General features: G+C 40.4%; 1 protein-coding gene across 2 annotated transcripts in view; it reads right to left on the bottom strand.

Moving 5' to 3' along the window:
* Positions 1 to 19795, bottom strand: part of si:ch211-212o1.2 (uncharacterized protein LOC492735 homolog) — a 119075-nt gene that overhangs the window by 96560 nt on the left and 2720 nt on the right. For both annotated transcript variants that reach the window (XR_007263797.1, XM_048605876.1), the window contains exon 2: positions 616 to 735. Coding sequence is in view for 1 of the 2 variants with exons in the window: in XM_048605876.1 (XP_048461833.1) it covers positions 616 to 735 (120 nt within the window). In the remaining variant the exon portion in view is untranslated. The remainder of the gene's footprint in view (positions 1 to 615; positions 736 to 19795) is intronic.

Consider the following 19795-nt stretch of genomic DNA (forward strand, 5'->3'; position numbering starts at 1 on the left):
AACGTTTCAGTTCCAGTGACCATTCCTCAGGACTGGACCCGAAACGTTAACTCTGAGTTCTCTCCAGAGATTTTGCCAGATCTGCTGATCTTTTCCAGCAATTTCTGTTTTTGTTTCTGATAAATGGCAAGGTTAAATGCTACAACAAAAACCTGGAAAGACAGAATTGAAAGGATTAAACTGTGTTTCTTCTTTGTTCATGGTTATATTCTGAATATAAGAATCTGACATTATATGAGATGGTGGCTATTTTATCCAACTCAGGTTAGTCTTTAGCAATTACAATCATAAAAGGCCAAACAATCTCCAGAGTAATTGGCTGAAGACACAAAAGTACTGATTACCAGAGAAAAACGATCATCACAATTTTGTAGACAGCCTGACTAGAAATAAAATATAAACACTAATTTCACAGAAATTGCAGCTTGTAATACTGCTGATGCACAACGTGATATAGTTTTCAGTGCAATTTATACAGCAGCAAGTATAACCCTGCTCTTCATCCTTTCAAAACCAGCACAGATTAATACTATTGCATGCAATTCACCAATAGTAATGATTCCTTCAAATGATTAATGTGCAATGCAACATCAATATTGTCTGCACAATACTTACAAATGGCTACTATTAATTTGGAAAAGTGATCCATAGAAAAATGCAGCATCAGGAAAAAGAAGTTGATCATCACCAAACAGACACACAAGATGACACAGATCCATTCCTGTAACCGTTTACCTGAGAACAAAGGAGAAAAGGAGATATTATTGTTGGAAATTACAATAGGTGAGGCAATATATTCAAAAGTAACAATTAAACCTTGTCAACACACACTCCGGTTTTCATTTCAGTACAGCAGTTTCCGTCACTAGGAGATCCCTTCTTTTTAAAATTAGACATTTGATTTTAAATGATGATTTAACTCTTCCTGATTATTTTCCTTACTGTACTAAGATTTTAATTACATTTGAAATCAAGCCATATAATCTTGAATCTTTAAGCAACAAAAATAATTTCCAAAGACAATCAGGCAATATTTGAAGAAATAAAATATTAGACAAGTTTTTTCCCCCCTGGAAAGTTTAGCTAACATTTGCCCCAATGCCACCCCCTACCTTCCCCCATAGTTATTCCACTTAGTTTATAAACTACTTTTTTTACAACTTTGCTGTTTTTTTTATTAAAGGTTTACAGATCAAAGAAGTCACAAAAGGGAGTCACCATTTTCATCTTATTTACGACCAGCTTTACTGCCTTTCTTGTTGAGGCAGAGACATCAGAATTTTTCAGAATATTTTGAGTTAAGGCACAGAAGCAAAATTCTTCTGAGTGATTCCAGCTGTCAGAGTGGGCTGGTTGAACACAATGGATTTCTGTCCCCTTTTCATGGTTACCAACCAAGTCTTTTTGTATGGAGTGGGTTTGAACACAGCAGGCAAATTGCAGATTGCCAGATTTATTGTACTTATTTAAAGGAAAAATGTACTTTCACCCTCACATTACACTTTGTTGTGCACAATCCCTGATTGAGGAGCAGGGCGTCATACTGCTTCCATACCTCCACCAACACCATTCCAACCCGGCAAAAGGAGACTTGAAACGATGGTCCAGATTAACTAATTGACCATTTTTTCGACAATGGATTACCTCGACAGCACTCAATGCCTCCCGCTGAAGACACATTTGACAACGTGAATCATAGATGCAAATGCGCTAATCTAACCCAGCTTGAAGGGAAATACAAAACAAAGCCACTGACAATGGAGGTCAGACTAACTCAGATTAGGAATTATATAATAAGAGACAGTTCACTGCCATTATTGTTTATAGCTAATAAAGCAGGCCTAGTCCTGTTAAGCTTTCCAATTAATTAACTGGGCTCTTCAAATTTCAGGGATTTTTTGTTCTTCCAATATTTTAATGCAAAAAAACTGCTGACACAAAATGTGGGCACGATGCCATTGGGGTTAATTCCTGCATAATTACCAAAGTTGTGTAAATAGAATGTCATCTAAGAATGCACACATAGCCTTGAATTTTCAACTGTCTACACATTAAGTTTAATAGAACGGATTCCAAGTGGAAGACTTAAAACCAAAGGATTAATTACACCCAGTACCCTTTTTTTCTGGGAACATAAGCACTGAAACAACAGTGCCAGAATTTTCTTTCAAACAATTAACCTTCCCATGGAGAGAGGGAATAGCAAAGAGGAAATCTTGATTCAGCATATCCCTCATTCTGCCATTACTATACTGCCAGAGATCAACTGTGCATGGCTAAAAAAAAGGAACTAATGCAGTAAGACTATAGCACAGTGTATTCTACAGTTTAAATGCTATAGACAGAATTAAACAACACCACAACCAGTGGAATTGATTAAAACACTGCACTTCTGCTACAAGGATATGCCTGGTTATGGAAAATTAAATTATTAATGGGAGATGAAATAACTCCACAAGAGGTCAGTATCCTGTCACCAAGTCACCCTTTACTTACATATGGAGAGTCCTTGACACTGATCCAGCTCCCTCAGAGCTAGGTCTCAGAGTGAACAGAATCTCTGACATACCTGTTTATATCTGTCAGCCAAGGCTTCCTGATTGGACCAGATTAACAGCCCCAATCAGGGAACTCATAATCTGTAAGGTCCACCTGACTGAACTCATTACAATCACTACAGGAAGAGGCAACAGTTCTATGAAGATCTCTATCCTCAATGATGGAGGAGTCCAGCAACTAAGTACAGAAGGCAAAGCTGGTGCATTTGCAAACATCTTAATCTAGAAGTGCTGAGTTGATTATTCAGCTTGGCCTCCTCCTGAAGTCCTATCATCACAGAAGCCAATTTTCAGCCAATTCAATTCATTTCATAGACCATCAAGAAATAGCAGAGCATATTATAGGAGATACAACAAAGACTGCAGACTCCAAAAAATTCCCACTTGTGCTCCATTATAAGCTGCACCTTCAGATAAATGTTTCCAATACAGCTATATTACAGGCAACTTCTCAAAAAAGTGGAAAGTTTGCCCAGCAATGTTCTTTGCACAAAAAGCAAGCCACATCCAAACCAACTAATTAAGCAACTCATCAGTCCATACTTCAGCATAAGAGTGATGCAAACTTTCATGAGGACTTTTTCCATTTGCTCATGTGATGTTGGTATCATTGGCTAGGCCAGCATTTTTGTCCATCCCAGACTGCCCTGGAGAAGATGGTAGTGAACTACTTCTTTGAAGCACAAGCGCTCCTGGGATGTAGGGATGCTTACAGTTATTAGGAAGGGACGCCCAGCATTCTGACCCAGAAACAATGAAGGAATGGCGAGATTGCTCCAAGTCAGGATGGTGTGTGATTTGGAGGGGAACTAGCATATGTTGATGGTCCCATGCATCTAATACCCTCATTTTTCAAAGTGGTAGAATTTGTGCGTTTGTAAGGAGTTTTTGAAAGGGCTTTGTAGAGTTGTTGTGAGGCATTTTGTTGATGATACATACTACTGTCACTATGTGTGTCAATGGTGAAGGGAGTGAATCTCAAAGGTTGTGATTGGGGTCCCAATAAAGCAGGCTGCCTTATTCTGGATGATGGCAGATTGGAGTGTTGTTGGAGCCGTATCCATTCAGGCAAGTGGCAAGCATTCCATCAAACTCCTGACATGTGCCTTCTACACGGACAGATGTCGGGAGTCAGGAGTTGATTTATTTGCCAGTTGATAAATCATCCAGAAATGGCTGAGCATGGGGCACTACCATGAGGAACCCCTGATGTCCTGGAGCTCAGATGACTGAGCTTCAACAACCACACCGTAATCATTGTTGGAGTTTTCTTTCTCACTGCCTTCTCTTCTACAACTGACATGCTGTATCTTGGTCTGAGCTGTTTTCTGTTCCTTCACAATGTAACACCATGATCAGTAATACAGATATAATTTTTGCTGGTTGCACATTTCAGAAACATCTGCTGGCATCCAAGTATTTGTACTTGTATTCCTAACTTGCACGCTCTGCCCAGTGCAAAGCTTTGGTAGTGCTCTCAATGTGATATAGGTCATTTCCCATTTTTTACATATTTTGAAACAGTTTGCTAATATACCATAATCTATCATCAGGCAGTGTCTGTTCCAGCTTACTGAATAAACTAGAAATAACACTCATCGTGTCAACAACAGCCATTTTTGTTTTGTTGCTGTGTTATTAAACAATGAGAAATTTAAAGTAGCAATCCGTCACAAGGATAGAACCTTCCCCCATGCTGTGAACATTTCTGTTGCTACTTTCATCCAAGTTGTGGATGGAACGTCATGTGTATTATAGGTTCCCTCTGCTGCTGGCATTGATAGACACGTTTAATAAATCTGTTCAGACATTTACAACACATCTCTGGGAAAGATGGGATTTGATCCTCAGCCCTTTTGACCTAAAGGTAGGAACCTACTACTGAGCCAAAGTCCTACTGCTGTTAGAGTTGCTATGCCTCCCATTCATTCATGAGTCACTGAATATCTTATTTCATCCCCGGTCACATGTTAATTGTCTTGTGCATTCAATACCCTGTTGATGCCTGCAGAAGGTATCTCTTTGACATGATATCATCTCCTTCCCACATCAGGATATGGTAGCTCACAAAGCTAAGTAGTCTGTACTCTTGCTGAGCGCACACACTTCTTGTCTGTATATAATATTCACTGATTTGTTGGGAAGCCTATAACCCGATCTTCAGAATGGCTTCCTCTGCCTTCTTTCCCAACATGAAACAGATGAGCACCATATCCAGGTAGAAATGCTACTTACTTATTTTGACTTCAATTCCCTTTTGTTTTAGAAGTAAATAGACTGTTCAAAGTACAAATATGTGCAAGCTGATGCCTAAAACACATTTCTGGGACATTAGGTCGACAATTAGTCTTCTCATTCTAAATTCAGATCCTACTACTATTGTTTTCAACCACAATTTTGTCCAAGCTTTTTAGCGAAACTATCCAAGCCCTCTTTTAAATTTTTAACAATCAATGCACCCAGGCCTACTTGAGGGCAGACTCTACAGCAAGTTGCAGGATACTGAAATAATTCCAGAGGCCAGTATCGCCGATTATTGCACAATGTTCAGCACCATTCGCAACTCCTCAGATACTGAAGCAGTCTGTGTCCAAATACAAGAAGATCTGGACAATATCCAGGGTTGGGTTGACAAGTGGCAAACAACACTCATGCCACACAAATGCCAGGCTATGACTATCACCAACAACAGACAATCTAACCACCGCCCCTTGACATTCAACTGTGTTACCATCACTGAATCTCACACTGTCAACATCCTTGAGTTATCATTGATCAGAAACTCAACTGGACTCAACACATAAATGGAGTGGCTACGAGAGCAGGTCAGAGGCTGAGAATATTGTGGCGAGTAACTCACCTAACTGCCTAAAGCCTGTCCACCATCTAAATAAAAACTGAATGAACTGCGGATGCTGTAAATCAGAAACAAAAACAGAAGTTGCTGTAAAAATTCAGCTAGTATGGTGGTTTCAAAGTTAATGTTTCGGATCCGGTGTTCTGAGGAAGGGTCACTGGACCTAAAACATTAACTTTGATTTTTCTTCACAGATGCTGCCAGACCTGCTGAGTTTTTCCAGCAACTTCTGTTTTTGTTTCTGTCCACAATCTACAAGGCACAAGTCAGGAGTGTGATGGAACACTCCCTACTTACTTGGATGAGTGCAGCCCCAAAACACTGAAGAAGCTTGACACCATCCAGGACAAAGCAGCCCGCTTGATTGGCACTACATCCACAAGCATCCACTCCCTCCACCACCGACATTCAGTAGCAGAAGTGTGTACTATCTACAAGATGCACTGCAGAAATTCACCAAAGATCCTCGAACAGCCCCTTCTAAACCCAAGATCACTTCCATCTGTAACAACAAGGGCAGCAGATACATGGGAACACCACCACCTTCAAGTTTCCCTCCAAGCCATTTACCATTCTGACTTGGAAATATATCGCCGTTTCTTCACTGTCACTGGATCAAAATCCTGGAATTCCCTCCCTAATGTGGGTCAACCCACAGCAGGTGGACTACAGCGGTTCAAGAAGGCAGCTCATCACCACCTTCTCAAGGGCAACGAGGGATGGACAAGAAATGCTGGCCAGCCTGTGATGCCCACATCCCACAAAATGAATTTTAAAAAGCCAAGGAATCAATGCTGTAGCTCAATTCAAATTCAAATGGACTACATCATATGATTGTTTTTTCCTGCCTCTTTAAACTTTATTTCAGACCATTTCCTCTTAATATTACTTTTCTCGTGTAGCTGCCTGTTTCCAACGGATGCCACTATACCACATAGTGGGATTGGATATATACAATTTCACAGGGATTTCACAAATTCCAAAGGAATAAGGGCCTGATACTTGCAGCTCCATTGGAAAAATAAACTAATATTAAAAATACGTCACATAACTAAACCTTATAAGATTTCTTGTAAGTTGCATTTAAAACACAGTTTTCAACAATGTACTTCTTCACTTGTAAGCATCAGTCAGGCTCTGTCAGAAATCGGAACCAAGCATCTCCAAAACATACATTTTAAAACAAGACGACATGAAACTCAGGCAAGGGCAGTTTTAATTATTGTTCAGAACAAGTTAAATACTGACAGAATACTGGAGGATTAACATCCTCAGTCTCCGTTAGCTGACTACAGAGTGAGGTAAAGAACAAGGCTCCTTTGTCTTCAGCTCCACCTAGTTTGTGACCATATCATGGTCTGATTCAATTAATACAGGCTAATAACTACTGAATTCCAAATACTGAAAAGGGAGTTCTCAGCTAATTTATTAATTTAACTCCTCTCTGCGTAGAGTCATTTTCATACAAATTTCAGCCATAACTCGGGAACTGGTAGAAGTTCCCCAATTCCCCTGGCAGGATCTTTTTGAGTGCATGTTGTGCCAGGTCCCAATGACCACAATATTTACCAAAGGCTAAAACAGGGAATGGTACCCAATTTCTCTAGATTATAGTACTACATAAAAGCCAAGATACTCTCAATGGAAATGGACTAAAAGTTGGTATCAACTCGCTGAGGATTGACAGTTTGTATACTAGGAGGTCTTGAGGCACAGCAGCTATCTCCCTGGCCTCTGGACCTGAAGCTACAAGTTTAAGTTCCACTCTAGGACTTGGGGACCATAGAAGATTGTTCATAACACAGCCAAAGAGTTTATGTATCAACTTGTAAATTCTTCCATTATTAACTAATGGCAGGTAGTGTGAGCGGGAGTGATTTCTAGTCGGTCATGTGATGGAAAGAAATTTGGAGCCTCTACTATCACTAATCATAACTCCAGGACTACAACATACAGGAGAAGGTACTGAAGAAATAGAGATAGTAGGAACTGCAGATGCTGGAGAATCCGAGACAACAAGGTGCAGGGCTGGATGAACACAGCAAGCCAAGCAGCATCATAGGAGCAGAGAGGCTGACGTTTCGGGCCTAGACCATAGTCTGCTTTCTATCTATATTTAATCTAAGATTTGGAAATGTAGAAAGAAAATATTTTACTCAAAACATAATACGCTCTTCTAAACATTTTTGATTCCCCTTCTGAATTCTTTCTTAGTTTATTACTAGCAATGTATATATTATTCAGCAGTAACTTGAAGAAATTATGTTGTAGCAAAACAATATCCATCAGGCTAAGCTGATTATGAACAATGTCATCGACAGCTGTTATGCTCTCTTATCTCCTTTATTTTTGCATAAAGAATAGACTCTTCTTATATATGGCTTGGAAAATAAAATGTAATTATATTACATACAGATTACTTTCACCATAAACTCATCATCTGTTTGTATTCACTGCCTAGTGTGCACCCACCCTCACTTAAAAAGTCAGTTGAGACTAGTACCAGCATGGAACATTAATGAGGGAAAAAGGGAGGAGATCTGGTGCCCAGTGTTTACAGTATCTGTCAGACCAACAGGAGGAAAAAGAAAGAAACCTCTGTATTCCAAATGAGCCGGAATTGGACTGATGTGCTACCCTTACGTAAGGTTATGGGCACAGATCTTTTCAACAAACCTTGCAAACATGGGCACCGATTTTGTGCTGAGAAAAAACAGCACTCATCATTATTGAGCAAAATGGGCAGCAAATTGTGATAGTCACACAAGTACAATTATGTGCAGAGATCAGGAAGTTGCTATCTGAGTTGGCCTGATCTCCACAAGCTTTGTCATACCAGTTTTGCACCACTCAACATTGCAAACGTGCAGTCAAGTCCAACTATTTACCCAATAGATATGATTAAAAATGTGTCAGGAAAGGTCAGGACTTGGACCTTCCCATTCAAATATAAGCTTGTTAAGTCTTAATCACCACAAAGTAATTCTCATGACACTATGACAGCACTTTTTAACATAAGGTGGCATCTCATACCTTCAGAACTTAATTATTGCTGGAGATTTAAGAATTTATTTTTACTTTTCCTGCTACTTCTTTTATCCCTCGTTTTCCCCCCTCTATTTTAATTTCTGCACCTTAGATATTTTCTAATCAACTTTTTCAGAGATATCGTGACATACCTCAGGAGCAGGTGGGACTTAACACTACCACTGCACCACAAGAGCCGCTTAAAAATAAACTCTATTTACACATAGCCCATCATACAAAGATCAGCACTCCCCATCAAGGATTAACCTGTTCAGCGATATTATGACACATCTCTGGAGCAGGTGGGACTTGAACCCAGGACCTCTGCTCAGAGGTATGGGCCACCATTGCAAGAGCCCAAATTCTGCGGTTATGGTGGAGGAATAGTGGAGCCTGCACGTCCACAGATCACAAATGGAAGAAGGACAGGTCTAGGAATATAAGAACTGAGAGGTTGTGCTACACTATACAAAACACTATGTAGGCCACAACTGAAGTATTACATACCAGAATGCAAAAAGGATATGTTCACACTAGAGAAAGTAACAAATGAAATTCACAAGAAGTTCCAGAACCAGACAATTTTAGATCGAAATATACTGAGGTCGCTTGCTTTAGAAAAGAGGAAGCTGACAGAAAATCTAATTAAGATGTAAAAAAAAAAATCAGGAGCCTCCACAGAATGGATAGGAAGGATCTATTTCTTCAACAAAGAGGTTGGTAACCAAAGTGGATAAACTTGTAGATTGTAATCGATAGAATGATTAGAGACAGCTGAGGAGAATTATTTTCAACAAAATGATGGGACCCTGGAAGTCACTGTCCACAGAGGTGGAAATCCTCACTCCATTGGATATGCACTTGAAATATGATAACTTGCAAGACGACAAATCAAGAGCTAGAAAGCCAGATTAAACTGGATAAGGTCTTTTTCTACGCAGCACCATACATTTTCTGGGTTTCTATGTTTCCAGGCAGCATCACTGACTGACACTAGTAACCATTGCAATGCATGTACCTCAGTTTAAATTCAGGGTCAACTTGTGGTATATCACCAGGCATGAGTGGGTTGCTGCAGAAGGAAAGGGCAGTCTATGTGCCATCTCACAGATATCAAGAATAGTTCTACTGGCCTCCAGCTTCAATATTTCTTCCAGGAAAAATGCTTGGAAGCTTTATTAAAGAGGTTACAGCAGGGTGCTTGGATAAGTTCAAGGTAATCAGGCAGAGTCAACGTGGTTTGGTGAAAGAGAAATTATGTTTGACCAATCTGTTGGAGTTCATTAAGGAAGTAGCACGTGCTGACCATAAAGTGGAACTGATGGATGAACTGTACTTAGGTTTGTAACAGGCATTTGTTAAGGTGTCACATCAAAAGTAATTGTAAAAATTAAAAGCTCATGGCATAGGGATAGAAAATTGACTGGTTGACAGGAAGCAGAGAGTTGGCAAGGTGTAACAACTGATGTGCCTCAGGGATCGGTGTTGGAACCTCAACCATTACCATTTACATAAATGATTTGCATGAAAGAGCCGAAGGTACGCTTAACAAATTTGTAACAACACAAAAATAAGTGGGAGAGCAAGTTGTGAAGAGGACACAAGGAGGTTGCAAAAAAAGATAGGTTAAGTGAATGGGCAAAGATGTGGTAAATGGCATTATAATGTGGAAAAATATGAAGTTGTTCATTTCGCAGGAAGGAAGAATCATATTAGATAAATGGTGACTGATTAGATCTGAGATGCAGAGAGATCTGGATGTCCTCGTGCGTGATTCACAAAAGACCAGTATGCAGGTACAATAAATAATTTATCGCAAAGGGTGCTGTACAAAAGTAGGGAAGTTATGCTTCAGCTGTTCAGGGCTTTAGTGAGACTACATCTGAGCATTCTATGCCCCTTCAGTCCATCTTATCTGCACAGACAAATCTACGCTAAATCTACACTTGTTCCACTTTCTAGCACTTGGTCCATTGTCTTGAATGCTATGACATTTCAAGTGCTCATCCAAATACTTATTAAAAGTTGTGACGTTACCTGCCTCAACTAACCTCTCAGGCATTGCAGATTCCCACCACTCTCTGGGTGAAAAATATTTTCCTGAAATCCTCTCCAAACCTTCTGCCTTCCACCTTAAAATCATGCTCCCAGTTTTCATCAACTTAGGGGAATGGCTACTTTCCATCCCCCTTGTCTGTGTCCCTCATAATCTTCAATCAGGGTCCCCTCTCAGCCTTCTCTACACTATAGAAAAAAAAACCTGAGCTTATCCAGCCTCCCTCCATAGCTAAACTGCTTCATCCCAGACAACATCCTGACGAATCGCCTCTACACCCCTCCAGTGCAATCGCATCCTTCCCAGAGTCAGGTGACCAGGACTGCACAGTACTCCAGCTGTGGGCTAACAAAAGTCCAACATAACATTTCTGCACTTATAATCTATGCCTTGACTGATAAAGGCAGGGGTTCCATGTGCCTTCTTAACTACCCTATTAACCTTTCCTGTCAGGTTCAGGAATCTGTTGACAAGCATTCGAAGATCTCGCATTCAAAGATCTCTCTGTTCCTCTGAGCTTCCTAGTATCCTATTCATGGAGTGCTCTCTTGTCTTGTTACTTCTTCCAAAGGGCATCACCTCACACATATCAGAGTTAAATTCCATCTTCCACCGATCAGCCAATTTGACTAATCCATCTATATCGTCCTGTAACCTAAAAGCCTTCTTTCTCACTGTCAATCACCCAACCAATCATCATGACATCTGCAAATGTATTTGTCATCTCTCCCACATTCTCATCTACGTCATTTATGAATATCAGAAACAATATAGGACCCAAGACTGATCTGTAACAGTAGGCCAATGGCCACCAGCTTCCAGCCAAATAAACAGCCTTCTACCATCCTGTGTCTCCTATCAATAAACCAATTTTGGATCCTACCCTGGATCCCATATGCTTTCCGTCATCGTCACTGTTGACACACACCCACTAACACAATTATCCACCTAAGAAACTCCCTGTCACTGGTCGTGGGTTCTGTGGCTCCTTGTGTGGCTGAACATCTCCATTATAGAGCTGCATCTCCAACCACACATTTGGCCACACCACCCTATGTGCTTTTATCTTCTGTACCAGTTTCCTACATGACATGTTGTCAAAGATTTTATTGAAATCTATATAAACTACATCAAGTGCACTACCCTCATCTACACATCTGGTCAGCTCCTTGAAAAATTCAATCAAATTTGATAGCATAACAACCATGATAAAGCCATGCTGGCCATCACTGATCATGGTAATCCTTGGAGACTTACCTGTCTCCTTTAGAATTTTCTCCAATAGTTTCTCTAGCACTGACTCATTGGTCTGTAATTCCCTGGCTTATCTTTACCACTCTTCATGAAAAGTTGAACAGTTGTAGGAGCTGCACAGTCCAGTCACCTGCCCCTTGGTGAAACACAGGCATCTCACACCCTGCTCCTGGCTAAGATCGAAGTAGGAGAGAAGTCTCTAAAATCCTTTCTATTGAGAGTCCACATCCTCCACATCTTCATCTTCTCTCTGCTGCGCTATGGTCCACTTCCAATTCTAACTGGTCATTTGTCTGCGTATATTCTTACCCACTTGGGAATTCTAAAAGCTTTTCTGAACTTCTTCAATAACATTCAACACTGTCTATCCACTTTCTCTACAGCAGCAAAAGAAAGCCAGAAGCATCTCACTTGCAAGTTCCACGGTGATCTATTTAAACAGCGTTAGTTGCATGCGGGTCCCTCATCAACTGATCACATGCTCAGTTGGAAATGGTTATGAGAGGGTATTAACTGGATCTGCAAAATTTAAAATGGTTTGTACACTAAATCTAGGTTGGAAGTTGTCTGGTGTCATGATCTACTGACCAGGCATGCTCCCAGCACACACATATTACACACCCTCATGCCCACAGTCTGGGTGTGCCACACCAGCTCACATTTTTGGGCTTCCACAGCACCGACACTAAGTACAACACAAGAGATGAATTTTGCCCACATATCTCAGAGCTATCCAGTCTGATTGGTTTAGGTGATACACAATTGCTTGCCCTCTTCACAAAGGTCCCAGAGCCCCCATTGGGGCACAGTGTTTGGCTCTCCAATTACTGCAAACCACCAGGCAGATGCCCAGAGATTGTTTGGGAGCAAGTACGCACTCTTCATTCGTCACTGGCCATAAAATCTAGGCACAAAAGTTTCAGATTATGAGGTCACAAAATAATTTAGGTAATGCTATTAACACCATAAAAACCTGAAGTAGCTCATTGGCTGAAGCCAAATCACCACCTACCTGCTCAGATTATTATGGAAAGTGACTACAGCAGAGCAATCATATAGCCCTTAAAATGCAGCTAGTATTGACAAAGTATCACTGCATTCAAGACTTTCATTACCAGGTAGCTTTGAGGAAACAATTTCATAAGGTGGCACTTCAATGACAAAGGAAACTTACTCTGCATTTTAACGTTGCCTCTTTTGACTTGAAAATATGTGATGCCGAAAATTGTCAATTTTCTATATTAACATCCTTTGCTTACTGGATGCAAAACTAGGCTAATAATAAGATAAAACAATGCACTGTATTGCTGAGGATCTGAAACAAAAACAGAAATTGCTGGAGAAACTCAGCAGGTCCATAACCATCTGTGGAGAGAAAGCAGAGTTAACATTGAGACCAGTGACACTTGTTCAGAACTTCTGTCAGACCTGCTGAGTTTCTCCAGCAATTTCTGTTTTTGGCCTCTACTAATTTTGAAAAATAAGTCATTTTATGGAATAACAGAGTGTGGAGCTGGAGGAACACAGCAGGCCAGGCAGCATCAGAGGAGCAGGAAAGTTGACGTTTCGGATCAGGACCCTTCGTCAGAAAGGGTCCCGACCCAAAACGTCAACTTTCCTGCTCCTCTGATGCTGTCTGGCCTGCTGCGTTCATCCAGCTCCACACTGTGTTATCTCTGACTCCAGCATCTGCAGTTCTTACTATCTCTGAGTGAGTTATTTTAAGGGAGTTGCTCAGTGAAGAAATAGTTGTGGACTGCTAAGAATGGAATCTAACATTCCTAAAACGTCATTCAACAGAATCAAGTGTGGAGACTGCTTTTTATCAAAATTAGCTGGGCAACTAATTGTAGATCTCTTCTATCAACTCCTCCAAGATGTTGTTAGAGTCAGAGGTCTCACACTTGGGAATTTTTCTCTGAACACCTTTGTCTTGCTTCCTCCTCCAACTCCTTTAAAAACCTTAAAGCTCAACTCTTTGATCAAACTTCTGAACATCCGTTCTAATCTCTCCTTCTTTGGCTGGATGTCTTTTATTCCACCCCTCATCCCCACTTCATCAACAGCTACATCCTCTTATGATATTTCTTTCTACCATTTCACCTGCAAGTTGCTGCACTATCTCAAGAGATTCATCATGCTGCATCTTGAAGGCAAGCAAAGACATGATCACTATCACTGAAAAGATTTTTGATAGCTGAATGCAGACTCATTTGTAATCATTAAAGACTGACTGATGATGTGTACTCTATGCAACTGTATTATACTCAACATGCTCAGTGTTTTCTGCAAAAAACAAATCTTACCTGTAAGTGATTTTAAGACACTCGAGAGTTGATATTCTGTCCACCCTATGACTAAATAATTGTTATGGGAGACCAAAGCTCAACAGATTTAAATTACGAGTCCTTGTAATACAGTAATCGCAAAACATTCACTTAAGTCTCAGGTCAAGTTTTGCACCCAATAAGTAAAGAATGTAATTACGGAGAAGGACAATTTGCAGTATCAGATATTTTCAAGTCAGCAAAGGCATGGTTATTCACATTTAGAACTTGACCTCACCTAATTTATTCTAGGCAGTTTTGAAATCTGGCTCTCATCAGTTTATAATTTCACTTCACTAGAAACATGAATGAGATCAAACATTCTTTTCAGAAAATAGAATGGTATGAATTTTTTTTACACAATGCTCATAAAGCAAAAAAATTAGCATCACAACCACACTCAATATCAGCAGCCAACTTCAAAATCTTACCATTAAATCACAATCTAAGCCAGTAAAGGTATAAAATTTCCAGAGTTATTTGCTACAGTTCAGTTAGTAACACTGTCACCTCTGATTCAAAGGGATCCAGGCTCAAGTTCCATCTCCAGGGCTTCAGCATAAAAAGCATGACTGACACACCAGTGCATTACTGAGGGAGTGCCAGACTGTTGGAGAGAGTGTCTTTCAGCGGAGATATTAAACAGAGGCCCTGATCTGCCTGCTTGAGTCATGTAAAACATCCCTTGACAATATTTCAAAGAATAGCTCAAGAGTTATCCCAATGTGGGCCAATATTTTCTCTCAAAACACATCACAAAAGCACAGAAACCTGTTTTCTATCACATGGTTGTTTGCTCTGTACAAATTAGTCACCACTTTTCCTGCATGACCACAGTAACTACACTTCAAAAATATTTTATTTGCTGTAAGGCACTACACAAATGAACACTTTTACATTTTTAAATGTAGCTTGAATGTGTGTTGCTTCCTATTCCCACCTTTCTGGCGCAAGTGACTGCTTTCACTAAAAAGCATTGCAGACTCTGTAAGAAAGGGTTTTTGTGGGCTGTCTAAGGGAGAAAAATTGTGAAACATTTGGGGCCAGAATTTCAAAATGGGGTCAGGGAACTTAGCATCCAGATGTATTCCTAGGTACCAGGGCTACGTTGCACTCACAATGTTATTTGTAGTGCAAGCAAGTGGAATTGGCCAAGTTGGAAAGCTCAGCATCCAACTAGAGGCATCAAGAGACTCTAGAAGAAGGGAAATGCTTGCTTGGCTGGAGCAGCAAAGCCAGGTAGCAGCCATTTTAATTTTGATGTGGAACATGATGCAACACGCCCATGGACCTGAGGGTCAGAGGATAAATTTAAAAAGGGACACAATGCAAATTATCAGGTCCCCATGATAAACTCAAAAACTGTGCCACAAGAATGTTTGTGTTTGCCAGAAAAAGGTTTTAGAAATCTAACCTCAAACTGATCAGCCCTTACAGGAGACATTTATTAGCAATGACCAAGTCTCATGTTTTCACCCTTTGCCCCAACCCACCATCACCCCTTTCAAAGTTTGAAACTGTCCCACAGGTGTCAGGGCCCTGAGGCAGCCACCTGGAATCACAACTTTTAATTGCCACAAACTCCAGGTCCCAGCCCCAATGGGCCTTTGAAAGTCAGGCTCACTCGGATCTCAGGCTTTGAGGGGACAGAGGTCAGGGGGGAAAAGAGGTATCATGCACTGTAGGGGTGGATGTCAAGTTGGGACATAGTGTCAGGTTCACTAGGCACTGGGTATTGGTTGGGGATGATGTGCTATTGGGTCATAGTGGGAGGGGGCTTGTCAGATCCAGCAATGTAAGGTGTTAGGCTCAGAGAGTGGGTGTTATTGAGAGGTCAGGGGAGGGGCAGTGGTAGACAGTACAGTTTAATATTCTTCTACAGGAGTTAAGAGTAGCTTTTCAATTCTCTAATTTTTCCTGGGTAACTATTAAGCTTAAATGAGTTGGAACCCTTCATACTCTCTGGAACTAGGGGATGTTTTTGGAAGGTTCCGGATGCAGGGGATTGCCCTTCAGAATTTTCAACTTCCCACAGAGTTAGTTTCCTAAGGATTTCTGCACATTTCCAACACATAACTCCAGTCCACAATGCTGCAGTGACTATCTGGCCATCAGAATATCTGCGCTAGTATCATTTCATTTATATGTCACCTCGACTCCATTTTTAGTACTTAGCCAGGTCAGAAGGTTATGAGTTAAGTGCTGAAATTAAGATAACCACATTACTTTTAGAATCATAGAATCCCTACAGTGTGAATAGCCATTTGGCCCATTGAGTTCACACTGACCTTCTGAAGAGCATCCCAAACAGGCACACGCCCTACTCTACCACTGTGACCATGCTTTTCCCATGGCCAACACATCCCTGGACACTATGGGCAATTTAGCAATGCCAATCCCCTAACCTGCACATCTTTGGATCGTGGGAGGAAACCACAGCAACTGAAGGAAACCCAGACAGACGCAGGGAAAATGTGCAGACTCCACACAGGCAGGTGCCCGAGCATGGAATCGAACCTGGTACTGTGAGGCAGCAGGGCTAACCAATGAAACCGCGCCACCCTGGCAAGTGAGACATTCATATTGACTTGTCTGCATGGCAAAATAACCTTTACTTCTCAAAGTTTGAACAGTAAAACAATGTATGTACAATTTATGCTCAAACATCCAGAACTAATATGAGGTAACTTTGGATAACAAACTGTGGGCAAACACCCACAGGGCACCTCAGATGGCAAAATGCAGTCAACGCAGATCACACAGATCTGTCAGCAACCCCCAAATGTTAGTGACACTGTGGCTGTCACCCAGGGAATGTAATCTTGAGATCTCTTTGAATCACTCTTTCAAAAGAACAATTAGATTTCACTCTGAACTGACGTAGAGAGAGTTTCCTTTTCAGAAATGGGATGGATCTGCTGGGCAGCTTGTACATAGTAAGCTTTCTTCCAAGTCAGCTTTTGTTAGCAGGCTTCCCTCCAACTCAACCAGATAAATCAAGTACCTTCTCCAAGCCAGCCACTGCTCAAACCAGCATCACCTGGAGTCTACAGGAAAACAAGCAATTATCACCAGTCCTTTTCGATATCTAGGAAGTCTTGTTTAAAAGCTTTCCATTGTGATCTTCCAATGATCTCTTTGAAAGAAACCACTCCAGACATTGCCAAAAAACATTGAAATAAATTATTTTCATGATCCTTCAAAACATAAGTCTTCCAAGTGATATTAAGCATCTCGCATCTTTGTAACAGGTAGCCTAGGAGTGTGGCAAGAGCAGGTCTAATCTTTATTCATCTCTTTGAGTAGCCAAGGTACCCTTTTGGAAAAGGCCCTGAGACACCTTTGGGGGAGGACAGCTGCCCTTTGGAATTGGTGAAAATAGTCATGAACGGACATACAAAGTGCATAAACTCGATAACTGTTAAACTCATTGGGATTGTCAACTGACCTGTCAAATAGGGCTGTCAACTTTGAAAGGGCATGTGAGAAATGTTGAGAGAAATTGTCAAAAAATGGCAAGAAGATCTGTCAAAAGCACGTCAACAAGATCTGCTATACATTTAAAAGTCCTGTCCTTTTAATCTTCAACAGAAATTTCCACGAGTTAAATAAACCATTTTGTTCCTGTTTCCATCTCTCAGTTGACATAAGACTGGGGGGTTTGCATTATTGAATTAGTGCTACATGACTGCTTTCACAACCATTCATCATCACCAAAGAGTGTCAATTATTTCATCATTTGATTAGCTGCTACAAGTGGTTACAGATACTTTGAAATCAAACTATTAATTCCAATTCCTGTTATAAGATTTTGTGCACTTGAATCAAATACTTTTTGTTATAAGGCATTATTGAGGTGAAGAAATGCAAACATAGAAATAGGGTTTTATGACCAAGTGAGGTTTTTGCAATGGACTCTTAGAACTTTATTTCATCTCATCTCAGCTTGGGTCCTCAGCTCTGTCTATGATGGATATTAGGTATAACGACAAAGGCAATGGGAGGACATAAGTAAGTACTACAGTAAACAGTAACCCTTAGTTCTAGATTCTTCCATATGTGGAAAAATCATTTCTACAAATACCTGTTGAGATCGTTATTTTTTTGTTTCAATGAAGTCACCTTTTATCCTTCCAAACTCCAGCTGACCCAAGCCTAGTCTGCCCAACCTTTCATCCTAAGAAAAATTGCTCACACCAGGTATTAGTCTAGTAAACCTTCTCTGAACTTCTTCCAATGCATTTACATTCTTCCTTAAATAAAGAGGCCAATAGTGTAAATAATACTCCGTATGTGGTCCCACCAACACCCTGCATTAATTCCTGCTTTTGTATTTGTTTTTTTTCATTGTTCCTGCCAAAACTGTCACTGATATCACTGTGTTGAAAGATAGGTGGGGCATTAAGCAGTAACACACAGTGTGATCTCCCAGAACTGCTTGTGATCAACTTCAGAGTTTCCTCTGAATTGGCTCATGTTTTCTTTCTCTATTTGTTTCTTTATCTTTCCTAGTCAATTACATGATTACTGGTGAAAGTAATACAGCAGATCCTAATGTTTAGTTGCATCATGAGCGCCTGGAACAGGCTAAATGGACTATCCAGCCCTTTCCAGTCTGTTTGTTTTTCAAACATTCATATGTGTCACTTGAACGTGAGGGAATTCCATATCTATTTACTTGAATGAGGCATCACAGTCATGCGAGATCCTACCACTGTCCGACATGTGCCCTTTCTGACAGAGGCTTTGAAATTATCATCAGGGACTGAAACCATGGGTGATTTTCCTTGCCTAGCCCAAAAGGTGCTGAGGCCAAATATTGTGCCTAACCATCACCCCAACTGAGATAATCTAATTCAGCACAGATCAGAAATTAAATGAGGTATTTGCAGTTTCACTTCCACAGTAAGCAGTGAATTAACTTAACGGCAACATTGGGTGTAAGCCTGTAATTAGTGACATCTTCAACTATATTTAAAATAGCAGATCTCTAATCTTAGTTAAAGGGCAAAACAATTCTCATGCTTGATGAAGAATTCTAATTTAATCATTACCAGTAGTATTTGTCCTGCTCTATATTTAGTCTATATATTTAAATAAAATTGTCAGTTTTAATTTTAAGCTCTTTAATTAAAGTTTGCAGCATTTAGTATTTTAATTTACAGTCAAAAGTCAGAACCTAATAATTTTGTATGGTGGCAGAGAAACTGTCAGCCACAGACGTTTGATAAACCAGAGATCCTCCACTATAGCAACATTTGGGACAAATCCAATTCAACATCGATATAGTTTAGCTACGATACTGAAAGATTCAAAACAGAGGACAACTGCAGAATTGTGCAGCAATGAGTCCCAAGATGAGTTGTTTTCCAAATAAAATTATTGTTTGTAGGACTCCTCTGTGGAAACTTGTACTTGTAAGCTCTCCATTTCTTTTTAAGTAAACTGAATGTGCCCCACAACAACGAAAGTCACATCAACTTCCCACCACTGGTCTCAATTCCCTATTGTTACCAAAAGTAGGACCAGAGGGCAATTCAAGTGGCCTCCCTTACTGTAATGCTGATGAGTGAATCCACTTCACACAACTGTACTGAGGGCAGGCAGGTAATACAGAGACAGGTATAGGTTCAAGATCACCAGAAACCCAATGTATACTATCTTTGCTCAGCACCACTGATGAGTCAATTCATTCATCTTAGTATTCACTAGATAA

The sequence above is a fragment of the Rhincodon typus genome, chromosome 15 (genome assembly GCF_021869965.1).
Source record: "Rhincodon typus isolate 14 chromosome 15, sRhiTyp1.1, whole genome shotgun sequence".
Taxonomy (NCBI): domain Eukaryota; kingdom Metazoa; phylum Chordata; class Chondrichthyes; order Orectolobiformes; family Rhincodontidae; genus Rhincodon; species Rhincodon typus.